This window comes from Colobus angolensis, unplaced genomic scaffold (assembly GCF_000951035.1).
Source record: "Colobus angolensis palliatus isolate OR3802 unplaced genomic scaffold, Cang.pa_1.0 Scaffold66, whole genome shotgun sequence".
Lineage (NCBI taxonomy): Eukaryota > Metazoa > Chordata > Mammalia > Primates > Cercopithecidae > Colobus > Colobus angolensis.
This window is the reverse complement of record NW_012120265.1, coordinates 3,822,297-3,835,284: the sequence shown is the minus strand read 5'-3', so window position 1 is coordinate 3,835,284 and position 12,988 is coordinate 3,822,297. Positions and strand designations below refer to the sequence as shown.

Below are 12,988 nucleotides of genomic sequence, written 5' to 3'. Positions count from 1 at the left end.
GTCCATCTCGGCCTCCTAAAGTGCTGAGATTACAGGCATGAGCCATCGTGCCGGCCTCTCATGGTGTTAATCAAATCTGATTTCTGTTGTGAAGTTATTGATTTTCAGATACATTATTCAGCTGTGGCTTTTAATAATGGATCTTTTAATAATGGATGCTTGAATGACAGAGTTACAGGATTTAAAATCATCATAATAGTAAATGTTAATAGCATAGTACTCATCAAAGTTGTTCACAGAAGTTCTGCTACACGCACATACCAGTTACCCTATTCTTTTTTTTTTTTTTTTTTTGAGACTGAGTCTCACTCCCTGGGATACAGTGGTGTGATCTCAGCTCTCTGCAACCTCCACCCCCTGGGTTCAAGCAAATTATCCTGCCTCATCCTCCTGAGTAGCTGGGATTACAGGCACACTCCATCACACCCAGCTAATTTTTGTATTTTTAGCAGAGACATTGTCTCACTATGTTGGCCAGGCTGGTCTTGAACTCCTGACTTCAAGTGATCTGCCCACATCAGTCTCCCAAAGTGCTGGGATTACAGGCATGAGCTACTGTGCCTGGCCAGTTACCCTATCCTTGCATTATCAAATTCTCTCTCTAGACTGGCTTTTTGGCATATAAACATGTGCTAGTACCTCCTATCTTTAAGAACAGTCAAAGACAACAGGCTGGGCATGGTGGTCACGTCTATAATCCCAGCACTTTGGGAGGCTGAGGCCGGTGTATCATTTGAAGCCAGGAATTCAAGACCAGCCTGGCCAACATGCCCAAACCCCGTCTCTACTAAAAATACAAAAATTAGTTGTGTGTGGTGGCAGGCACCTGTAATCCCAGCTGCTCTGGAGGTCGAGGCGGGGGAATCACCTGAAGCCACAAGGTGGAGGTTGCAGTGAGCCATGATTGCACCACTGCACTCCAGCCTGAGCGATAGAGTAAAAATCTGTCTTAAAAAAAAAAAAGAAAAAAAAGAAAAAAACCTCCTTTGACTTACCGCTTGGCGTTGCTTTGTACCCGGAATTTGTTTTAATGAGGTATGGTAAGATGACAAACAGGGAGACAACTGCTCTGTTGAAAGGGAAGTTTATTACTTACAGCTCCAGAGGAGGGGGCACACCATGCCATGCAGGGCCACATGGGGAAGCACCTGGGTCAGTGGGCGACAGTGGAAGGAGGGAAAACACGGCCCAGAACTTTTATAGTGATTTCCTCAGGAAGGAACAGGCATGGCATGGCAGGAAAGTTTGAGCAAGCTTAGGTTAGATAGTTTAAATAATTTTGGCAGGCTCTGTGCTAGAGTGGTCTCTAGTTGGTCAGTACCTGGCCCTGGGGTGATTTAGGGCTGGGAAATTATTGGCTTTGTGTGTCGGCATTAAATGAAGAAGATGATTGGGAATGTGGGCTTTTGATTGGTTGATTTGCATATGAATGGCGTGTTCTTTGGCAGGTTGTTTGCTGTCTGTAGTAATAAGCTAGTCCTGGGAAAGACAGTCTCTCCAAGCCCCAGAATGTCAAAGCAAGTTAAAAAAAAAAAACATAATTAATAGTCCAGGCTTATGCCTATAATCCCAATACTTTGAGGGGCCAAGGCGGGAGGAGCTCTTGAGTCTAGGAGTTTAAGAACAGCCTGGGCAATATAGTGAGACTTCAGCTCTGCAAAAATATTTCTTAAAAATTAGCCAGGCGTGGTAGCACCACTTGTAGTCCCAGCTACTCAGGAGGCTGAGGAGGGAGGATTGCTTGTGTTCGAGCACAACATGGCCACTACACAGTCCAGCCTGGGCAACAGAGCGAGACCCTGTCTCAAAAAGAAAAAGAAGAAAGCATGATTAACACACACCCTGTCTTTTGGCACCTGTTATGTTTGTTTGATCTCCCTTATGATAAACATCAAAGACTTTGTGATTGCTGCTTCCGCTTCCTCTTCACCTCCACATTCTCTTCCAACCTTGTTTCCCTGCTGCTGAGCTACCTATGACCTTCACGTTACTAAATCTGAATTCTCTTTATTCATTTATATATTTGTTTATTAGAGACAGGTTCTTGCTATGTTGCCCAGACTGGTCTTGAACTCCTGAGCTCAGGCGATCCTCCCACCTCAGCCTTCCATAGTGCTGGGATTACAGGCGTGAGCTACCGCGCCCCGCCTCAGATTCTCTTCTGGGTTCTTATTCTGCTTGATCTCTCAGCAGCATTTCTCACAGGCTACTCCTCTCTCCATGAAATTCTTCTTTTGGCTGAGTGCAATCTGGGCAACATAACGAGACCCCATCTCTACAACAAATACAAAATGTAGCCAGGCGTGTTGGTGTGTGCCTCTTGTTGCAGCTCGTTGTCTTGCCGTGTTGCCCAGGCTGGTCTCAAACTCCTGACCTCTAGCCATCTGCCTGCCTCGGCCTCCCAAAGTGCTGCAATTATAGGCATGAGCCACCGATTTTACATTTCTGTAGGTCAGAAAGCCAACATGGGCACTCTGGGCTAAAATCAAGGTGTTGCCCATTGAGCCCATGGACTGGTTCCTTGCCTTTTCCAGCCCATTGAGGCCACCTGCATTCTTTGCTCATGGTCCCCTCCTCCATGATAAAGGCCAGCAACATAGCATCTCTCCGACCCTTACATCATCAAGACTTTCTCTGCCGACATCTGGGAAAGGTTCTCTACTTTTTTTTTCTTCTTAAGACGGAGTCTCGCTCTGTCGCCTAGGCTGGACTGCAGTGGCCAGCTCACTGCAAGCTCCGCCTGCCGGGTTTACGCCATTCTCCTGCCTCAGCCTCCCGAGTAGCTGGGACTACAGGTGCCTGCCACCTCGCCTGGCTAGTTTTTTGTATTTTTTTAGTAGAGACGGGGTTTCCCTGTGTTAGCCAGGATGGTCTCGATTTCCTGACCTCGTGATCCGCCCGTCTCGGCCTCCCAAAGTGCTGGGATTACAGGGGTTCTCTACTTTTAAGGGTCATGTGATGACAGTAGACCCACCCAGATAATCCAGGTTAATCTCTCCATCTTAACCTTAATTACATTGGCAGAATTATTTTTCCCATGTTTTGTAAAGTACCATATTTAGGGTTCTGAGGATTAGCATGTGGACCCTTTTGGGAGCCATTATCCTGCCAACCACAGTTTCCATCCTAAGCGAGCAAAAACCAGAGTTGTCCCCATGACTTTCAAGGCCCTTAGAGTCAATCTCCACTTGCCACTCTAGCTCTCTCCCTCACTCCTAACGCTCAGCACCCTGGTCTCAAATAGCCAGTACTGAACCCAGTGTGTTCCCACAGGGCCTTTGTGCTTGGCTGTTTCTTCTGCCTAAACCATACCTCTCTCCAGCCCTTTTCTTGGTTGATTTCTCCTTCTCATTCTGATCTCAGCTTTGATGTCACCTCAGAGACATGGAAATTCCAAAAAGCCTTCTAACCATCACTGTCATGTGACCCCAGTCGCCCCAAAGCAACTGCCACGGCTGATGGGTTTCTTGTTGGTGTGTATTTTTGGTGTCTCACTCCCTCCATCTTAACCTCCACGTGTGTAAAAACCTCAGCTGTCTGTGTCTCTGATGTCAGAATGGTGTGTGGCACATAGTAGGTACTCAGTAAGCACCTGCCAAGTGACACTGGAAGGAGATGATTGGTGCTTTTGCTTATGCACCAGGACAGGCCACCTCAGGACCATAGCGTGAACACAGATTTCAAGTCATTGGACCTTGACATTTCATAGTTCTTTTCTTTTTCTTTGCTTTTTTTTTTTGAGACAGAGGCTCACTCTGTCGCCCAGGCTGGAGTTCAGTGGCGCAATCTCGGCTCACTGCAACCTCTGCTTCCCTGGTTCAAGCAATTCTCGTGTCTCAACCTCCTGAGTAGCTGGGATTACAGGGGTGCAACCAACACGCCCAGCTTTTTTGTTTTTTTTTTTTTTTTTTGAGACGGAGTCTTGCTCTGTCGCCCGGGCTGGAGTGCAGTGGCCGGATCTCAGCTCACTGCAAGCTCTGCCTCTCGGGTTTACGCCATTCTCCTGCCTCGGCCTCCCAAAGTGCTGGGATTACAGGCTTGAGCCACCGCGCCCGGCAGCTTTTTTGTATTTTTAGTAGAGATGGGGTTTCATCATGTTGGCCAGGCTAGTCTGAAACTCCTGACCTCAGGCAATCCATCTGCCTCGGCCTCCCAAAGTGCTGGGATTACAGGCGTGAGCCACTGCCTCTGGCTTTTTTTTTTTTTCTTTTGTCTTAATGACAAGGTCTCTTACGCTGGCTGGAGTACAGTGGCGTGTTCATAGCTCACTACAGCCGCTAACTCATGGGCTCAAGCCATCCTCCTGTCTCAGCCTCCCGAGGGACTGGGACTACAGGTATACCACCATGCCCAGCTAATTTTCAAATTTTTGAAGAGAGTGGGTCTCACCATGTTGCCCAGGCCGCTCTTAAATTTCTGGGCTCAAGTGATCCTCCTGCCTTGGCCGCCCAAACTGTTGGGATTAGAGACATGAGCCACTAATGCCTTGCAATAGTTTTTGATGAGTTATTTGCATTGCTTAATCTTTAACATATAATGGGAAATGTTTTGAATATTTGTATATTGCTTTATATTATTATTATTATTGTTGAGACAGAGTCTTACTCTATTGCCTAGGCTGGAGTGCAGTGGCACAATCTTGGCTCACTACAACCTCTGCCTCCCAGGTTTAAGCAGTTCTCCTCATCCACCTGAGTAGCTGGGATTATAGGTACATGACACCATGCCCGGCTAATTTTTTTTTTTTTTTTTTTTTGAGATGGAATCTCACTCTGTCACTCAGGCTAGAGTACTCAGGCTAGAGTACAATGGCATGATCTCGGCTCACTGTAACCTCTGCCTCCCAGGTTCAAGCAGTTCTCCTGCCTCAGCCTCCTGAGTAACTGGAATTACAGGTGTGCACCACCACGCCTGACTAATTTTTGTATTTTTAGTAGAGACAGGGTTTCACCATGATAGCCAGCCTGGTCTCGAACTCCTGACCTCAGGCAATCCGCCCACCTTGGCCTCCCAAAGTTCTGGGATTATAGGCATGAGCCACCGTGCCCAGCCAATTTTTGTATTTTTAATAGAGACAGGGTTTTACCATGTTGGCCAGGCTGGTCTCAAACTCCTGACCTCAAGTGATCTGCCCGCCTCAACCTCCCAAAGTGCTGGGATTACAGGCACGAGCCACCACGCCTGGCCTTTATATTGATTTTGTGCAAATCAAATTCATGAAATGTGATTGTACTGCATTTTCGTAAGGCAGCTTATCTACAGTCAGAGTGGCAGACCTCGTCTGGTTTGATTTCTCAATATGGAAGATCTTTACTCTTGGGGATAAAATGATGACTGTTCTTTTCTCACACCCTCCTCTGTCACCTCCCTTTCAGAAAGCATGCTCTGAATTGCCATCGGATGAAGCCTGCTCTGTTCAGCGTGCTCTGTGAGATCAAGGAAAAGACAGGTAGGCTGTTTAGAAGACACTTCCTGGCCGGGCACGGTGGCTCATGCCTGTAATCCCAGCACTTTCAGAGGCCGAGGCGGGCAGATCACCTGAGGTCGGATTCGAGACCAGCCTAACCAACATGGAGAAACCCTGTCTCTATTAAAAATACAAAAATTAGCCAAGCGTGGTGACACATGCCTGTAATCCCAGCTACTTGAGGGGCTGAGGCAGGAGAGTCGCTTGAACCTGGGAGGCGGAGGTTACGGTGAGCCGAGATGACGCCACTGCACTCCAGCCTGGGCAACAACAGCGAAACTCTGTTACAAAAAAAAAAACCACTTCCTATGTGTGTTTAGAGCTGGGGCAGCCACACACACCTCTGATCTTGTAACTCAGCCCTGATGTGCACGGTGGGCAGTTTTGCTCATCCCTTCTGTCTTGCAGAAGACCGCTAGGATGTTTTCTTTCTGCCTTGTTGCCCTGGTTTCTGGTATGCACACTGATTTATTTTGTAGTTTATAACTGAGAAATACTGTTGCAAATCAGTAACAAGCAGCTGCATTCTAGGTTGAAGACCTAAGAGGTACTTAGCATTCAGTTATACAGAAAAAGTAAAAATGACAGACTTAGGGAAGTTGAATAAGAACAATTTTGTCAGCTGGGCACGATGGCTCACACCTGTAATCCCAGCACTTTGGGAGGCCGAGGCAGGTGGATCACAAAGTCAGGTGTTCAAGACCAGCCTGGCCAAGATGGTGAAACCCCGTCTCTACTAAAAATACAAAATTAGCCGGGTGTGGTGGTGCATGCCTGTAATCCCAGCTACTTGGGTGCCTGAGGCAGGAGAATCGCCTCAGGAGAATCCTGAACCCAGAAGGCGGAGGTTGCAGTGAGCCGAGATTGCGCCATTGCACTCCAGCCTGGGCAACAAGAGTAAGAGTCCGTCTCAAAAAAAAAAAAAAGAAAAGAAAAGTTGAAAAAATAGCACAGAGTTCTTATATCTCCTTCTTTGGGTTTCCTATCTCGTTAACACCTTCAGAGCCATAGTACCAATATGGAAACCAGGAAATTACATTGAGTACAGAGCTCTTTAACTGAACTACAGACCTCATTTGGAGTTCCCCAGTTTTTGCCCTAATACCCTTTTCTGCCCTGAATCCCACATTGTATTTAGTCATCATGTCTCTTTGGTCTCCTGTGATCTGTGACCTTGTCATCCATGAACGATGTTGACCATTTTAAGGAGAAGTGCTCAGTCATTTTGTAGAACATCTGTCAGTGCGGTTTGTCTGACGTTTCCTCTAGATTGGACCGAAGTTGTGTGTTTGTGGCCAGAGTCCCACAGAGGTGATGTGTGTGTCCTCGGCACATTGTGTCGGGGAAAACATGCTGTCAATATGTCCTGTCACTGCTACCATTGACCTTGATCACTTGGTCAAGGTTAATAGCAATTTGAAAATAGCTTGCAAGTGGGGCCACCAAATAAGGTATTTAAATCAATGGTCGTCTGCACAAAGGATCACTTGATTTCTTCGAGTGAGTTGGTCTCTTGAGGTCAATTATTTGAATTTTGTGTGTCACGTCGGAGCATAGCACTTCATATATGCAGAGGCTTCTGGAAAGTGTGTGTATATGTTGTATAAAAGTGTGTTTCTTTCTGAACACTGTTTTGGTGCAAGATGGATGTGTACTTGACATATACAGTGATTGAGAACAGCAAGAGGGTCTGGATCCTGCCTCCACCTCTGGCTGCATGACCCTGGTCCTTGGCTGAACCTTGCTCTGTTCCTGGCCCTCCTCTGATTTGGGGGCAATAATAATACTTAGCTCGTGGTTACTGAGGACTGTTGAGGACTGTGTGAATTCATATATGTAAGCATGTCTCCTGCCCAGCTGTCAGAAGGGATGTGGTAACTAAAGGAGAAATTCAAGTTTAAATCTACATTTAAGGTTCACCTAAATGCTATGAGGACATGATGTCCCTAACCCTCACCAGTGAGAATTCATTTTTATTTTTATTTTTTTGAGATGGAGTTTCACTCTTGTTGCCCAGGCTGGAGTGCAATGGCACGATCTTGGTTCTCTGCAAACTGTGCCTCTTGGGTTCAAGCGATTCTTCTGCCTCAGCCTCCCGAGTAGCTGGGATTACAGGTGCCCGCCACCACACCCAGCTAATTTTTTGTATTTTTTATTAGAGATGGGGTTTCACCGTGTTAGCAGGCTGGTCTTGAACTCCTGACCTCAGGTGATCCGCCTGCCTCTGCCTCTCAAAGTGCTGGGATTACAGGCGTGAGCCACCACACCTGGGCTTTTTTTTTTTTTTTTTTGGAGACAGGGTCTCACTCTGTCACCCAGGCTGGAGGGCAGTGACATAATCTCGGCCCACTTCAGCCTCTTGGGTGGGTGATCCTCCCACTCCATCCTCCCAAGTAGCTGGGACTACAGGTGCAAGCCAACTTGCCCAGCTAATTTTTGTATTTTTTGTAGAGAGAGAATTTTGTCATGTTGCCCAGGTTGGTCTCAAACTCCTGGCCTCCCAAAATGCTGGGATTACATGCGTAAGCCACTGTGCCCAACCAGGCTTGTATTCTGTTCTGCCTCTACCTGCTTCACCCAGTCCTCTAAGGAGCCCTGATTCCTTTCAGAGTAAATTTTGGCCCTTGATGTGCTCATTGTTGTGGGGGTGTTGCTGCTCTTGGACACTCTTAGGACACAGAGCTAAGGAATATTTGTGGGTTATTACAGATGTGTGTGTACACATACACATGTGCGCACACATTCACATCTGTTCTCATATGTCTGTATATGTTAAAAACCATGCGTTCATTACAATATCTTTATTTTTGTTTATTCATTCATTCATTCATTCATTACAATATCTTTATTTTTGTTCGTTCATTCATTCATTCATTCATTCATTCATTCATTCATTCATTCTCACTCTCTTGCCCAGCCTGGAGTGCAGTGGTGCAATCTCAGCCTCCCAGGTTCAAGCATTTCTCCTGCCTCAGCCTCCGAGTAGCTGGGATTATGGTGTGCACCACCACGCCTGGCTAATTTTGTATTTTTAGTAGAGACAGGGTTTCATCATGTTGGCCAGACTCGTCTCAAACTCCTGACCTCAAGGGACCCGCCCGCCTCAGCCTCCCAAAGTGCTGGGATTACAGATGTGAGCCACCGCGCCCAGCTTATTTTTATTTTTGAGACAGGGTCTCATGCTGTCACCAGGCTGGAATGCAATGGTGAAGTCACAACTCATTGCAGCCTCAACCTCCTGGGCTCAAGCAGTCCTCCCACCTTGGCCTCCCAAAGGGCTGGGATTACATGCGTGAGCCACTACACCTGGCCCATTCCAATATCTTTAATTCTAGTTCACCATAGGGTTCCCACTATTTTTCTCTCTTTCCAGGTTTGTGACTCCTTTCTCCAACAGCGAGAGCCTGCTCCTGTTGTCCTCAGTACTTTTGCTTGTGTAATCCATCTCCCACCTCCTTCACCCCCAAGTATACTTAATCCCCCAGCCAAGCAGACCCCTCTTTGTCCCCACCCCCCAGTAGACTGATGCTGCTGACAGCCTCCACGTGATCCACCCCCTGTTGGTCTCCAACACCCAGTGCCAGGTCATCCTCCCTGACGGGGCCAATTGCTGGGCTGTGATGCCCCTGGCTTCCTGCCTACCTCAGATGCCTCTCAGGGGTGTGTGAATATTTGATGACCTATCTTATCTGTTCCGTATTTAAATTGTGGGAAGCAGGTGCTATGGAAATTGAAACACAATGGTTAGGCTTTCCTGGGGAACCAGACACACAAGTTTCTTGTTAGCAGGGAACTGGTTTTAAGCAAATTTGCCCTCAACTCCCTGGCAGCACTCCCTGCTGGTGCTTCAGCATTCGTATGGTGAGCTGGACAAGCGGGGACCCTGCACCCGAACAAGCCCCAAGTCCTGTGGGCTGAGGGAAACTGCTCAGAGAGGACACGGCCAGTGTGTATCCACCCCCTAGAGACACTGGCTGTAGTCACGTGTTCCTTAGTGTTGTGGAATTGTGTAATGTTGGCCCATTTCACTTTTCACCTAATAAAAATAAGTCAGTGTCAGGACCACCTGCTGAGGCATGTGTACCACTAGGCACAGGCAGCCCAAGTTGTCCCCTGCTCACCCCTGACCCTGACCCCAGGAAGCAGCCTTTGGGGGCTCCCCACTGCCCACAGCGGATGTTTAGCAATGCAACATCTGGAATTTAGTAATAATAAAAAGCTATTTTAAAAAGTACTTTTAAGGCTGGGTGCCATGACTCACGCCTATAATCCCAGCACTTTGGGAGGCCAAGACGGGTGGACCACCTGAGATCAGGAGTTCGAGACCAGCCTGACCAACATGGTGAAACCCCGTCTCTACTAAAAATGCAAAAATTAGCCAGGCATGGTGGCATGTGCCTGTAATCCCAGTTACTCAGGAGGCTGAGGCAGGAGAATCGCTTGAACCCAGGAAGCGAAGGTTGCAGTGAGACAACATGCGCCACTGCACTCCAGCCTGGGCAACAGAGTGAGACCCTGTCTAAAAAAAAAGAAGTACTTTAATCAACTGCAGTGTCGGGAAGCTGTCATTCTTGACCTTCTTCCTACCAGTGAGCTGCTGGGGCTGAATGAGAAACTGGTTTTTGAGAGTGTGGGTGTTCAACCTGGGCACGCCTCTTCATAATTCCATCTGCCCCTGTGTGGGTGTTACTGCATGAGTCTGTTAGTCTCAAATTCAGCAGTTTCAGGAGGGAAAACAAGAGTTGATAACAACTGTTGCCAGTGCAGCCAAGATGTCTGTACATTTCAACCCCTGGCATGGCCCTGCCCCCCCATCCTCCTAGGCTTTGAGGGCCATGCTGAGGACATTTTTTGTTTTTAGACAGCGTTCCACTCTTGTTGCCCAGGCTGGAGTGCAATGGCGTGATCTCGGCTCACTGCAACCTCCGCCTCCCAGGTTCAAGCAATTCTCCTACCTCAGCTTCCCGAGTAGCTGGGATTACAGGCATCTGCCACCATACCCAGGTAATTGTTTGTATTTAGTAGAGAGAGGGTTTCTTTTTTTTCTTTTTTTTTTTTTTTGAGATGGAGTCTCACTCTGTCGAGACCAGCCTGGCCAATATGGTGAACCACCCCCACCCCTCTCTCACCCACCCATCTCTACTGAAAATACAAAAACTAGTCAGGCATGGTGGCAGGTGCCTGTAATCCTAGCTACATGGGAGGCTGAGGCAGAAGAATCACTTGAACCCAGGATGTGAGGGTTACAGTGAGCTGAGATCTCACCTCTGTACCCCAGCCTGGGTGACAGAGTGAGACACTGCCTCTAAAAAAAATAAAAATAAAGTTTGTCACGTCGATGTTCCCAGTGAGGACTCAGGTGTGGCCTGAATTCACACAGTGGTGTTTGGCACCAGAGCAGGGACAGCCTGGCACATTGGAATGGCTCAGGCTTTACCTCCACGTGAGCATGAGTGACAGCTTGTGTGAAAAGCTTCGGATCTTAGATTGAGATGGGCAGGCAGCTTGAGTGGGCAGGCAGCTTCAAGACGCCATGCTGAGCCCCAGAGGCCCCTTGCAGACCCACCTGGCCGTTCCATCCTGGGCGGTTCTCAAAAAGGGGCCTGCTTTGCCTTCTCTACCCTGTGACTGTGTCTCTGGGGAACGAGAAGTTTCTCAGCCAGGCCTGTTGTGCTGCAGGAACTCTTGCTGTGCCATAGGAGTGCACAGAGCCCCGTTCAGAGGAGCAAATGTAAATAATGCATAACATCAGGGAATGCCTTTTTGTCTTCCTGACTGATGATTGGCCTTGCTAGTAGTTGGCAGGCATAAGCCATTCTCATTCTCTCCCTTCCTCATCAGCTAGTCGGGTCTGTTGCAATTACAGAATGGGGTTCTGTAGGTTCAGCCAGGAAGCTGTGGTGTCATGGTGCTCATGGGGGTTCCTTGGTCCCAGCAGTCACCCTAAGGCCCACGAGTCACCTATCTGGAACTGAGATCCTTTTTCTAATTAGCTGTACCCTGGGGCTGAATCCCATGTACATTTCTTTAGGGTTCTTCTGGGAGTAGACCCCCAGGAGCTGGGGGACTTATTCTCCAGGTTGATTAGAGTGTCCTTTCCTCCCCTCAGTCTCAGGGTAACTCACGAATCGAGCCCCTGAGTCTGATCAGCCAGGTGGCTCCAGACACTCACCGCAGGGCTGTTTACATTTGAATTAATTAAAACCAAATGCAATTAACCAGTGCATTCCTCAGCCACACCAGCAACATTTCAAGTCTCAGCAGCCACACAGGGCTGGTGCCTCCCATAATAGACAGATCTAGAACATTCCATCATTGCCAAAGTATCTGTCTGTTGAACAGACAAATGGATCAGTATATATAAATATACAGATTAAGGAATCTGAAAACAACCTGATGTCCATGATAACTAGAAAAACAAAACGTGTGTCCAGGCGCCGTGGCTCATACCTGTAATTCCAGTATTTTGGGAGGCCGAGGTGGGTGGATCACTTGAGGTCAGGGGTTCGAGACCAGCCTGGCCAACATGGTAAAACCCCATCTCTACTAAAAATATAAAAATTAGCCAAGCGTGGTGGCATATACCCATAATCCCAGCTATTCAGGAGGCTGAGGCATGAGAATCACTTGCACCTGGGAGGCGGAGGTTGCAGTGAGCCAAGATTGAGCCACTTCTCTCTAGCCTGGGCGACAGAGCAAAACTCTGTCTCAAAAAAAAAGAAAGAAAACAAAACGTGGTCCATCCATCCAATGGAGTATTATTCAGCCGTAGAGAGGAATGAAGTATCGGCACAGGCTACAACGTGGATGCACCTCGAAAACATGATGCTTGGTAGGAGAAGCCAGATGCGAAATGTCACATCACGTGCTGTGTGATTTCATCCATATGAAGAGTCCAGATCAGGCAAATCCATAGAGACAGGAAGACTCGTGGTTGTCCCGGGGCTAGGGAGAGGGAGTAGAGAGTGACTGCTCATAGAGACAGGGTATCTTTAGGGAGGATGAGAATGTTAGCTAGTGGTGGTGGTCGCACAACCTTGGGAATAAACTAAAAACCACTGTATTATTCACTTGAAGCAGGTGAATTTTATGGCATGTTAATTATATCTCAATAAAGCTCACCTCAAGGACTGAGGGTCTTTGCTAGGGGCAGTATCTAAAACAGTGTGCCTGTAGCTTAAGGCCTTAGTGCACACGCACATTCTTATGAATTAGCACTTTTTTGCTGCCTTTTAGAGCTTAACCATTGACGGAAACTGTCTTGTGTACTTGCAGTTTTCTGGTTTGTTTTCGGACCTCTGACTCCTTTCCTGGAAGAAGAGCATCAAGAAAGCACAGGGCAGATCTGTGGTTCATCTCTGCCCTGTTGTGGGCTTGGCACACCGTAGATACTGAGATACTGGGGAACTTCTTTTTTCCTTTTTTCTTTTGAGATGGAGTCTCGCTCTGTCGCCCAGGCTGTAGTGCAATGGCACAATCTCAGCTCACTGCAACCTCCACTTCCCGGGTTCAAGCAAGTCT

The 12,988-nt window shown here is 47.7% G+C and overlaps 1 protein-coding gene across 1 annotated transcript in view; it reads left to right on the top strand.

Moving 5' to 3' along the window:
• Positions 1-12,988, top strand: part of PBX4 (pre-B-cell leukemia homeobox 4) — a 56,104-nt gene that overhangs the window by 15,956 nt on the left and 27,160 nt on the right. The window contains exon 2 of the mRNA XM_011925881.1: positions 5,376-5,449. Coding sequence (XP_011781271.1) covers positions 5,376-5,449 — 74 coding nt within the window. The remainder of the gene's footprint in view (positions 1-5,375; positions 5,450-12,988) is intronic.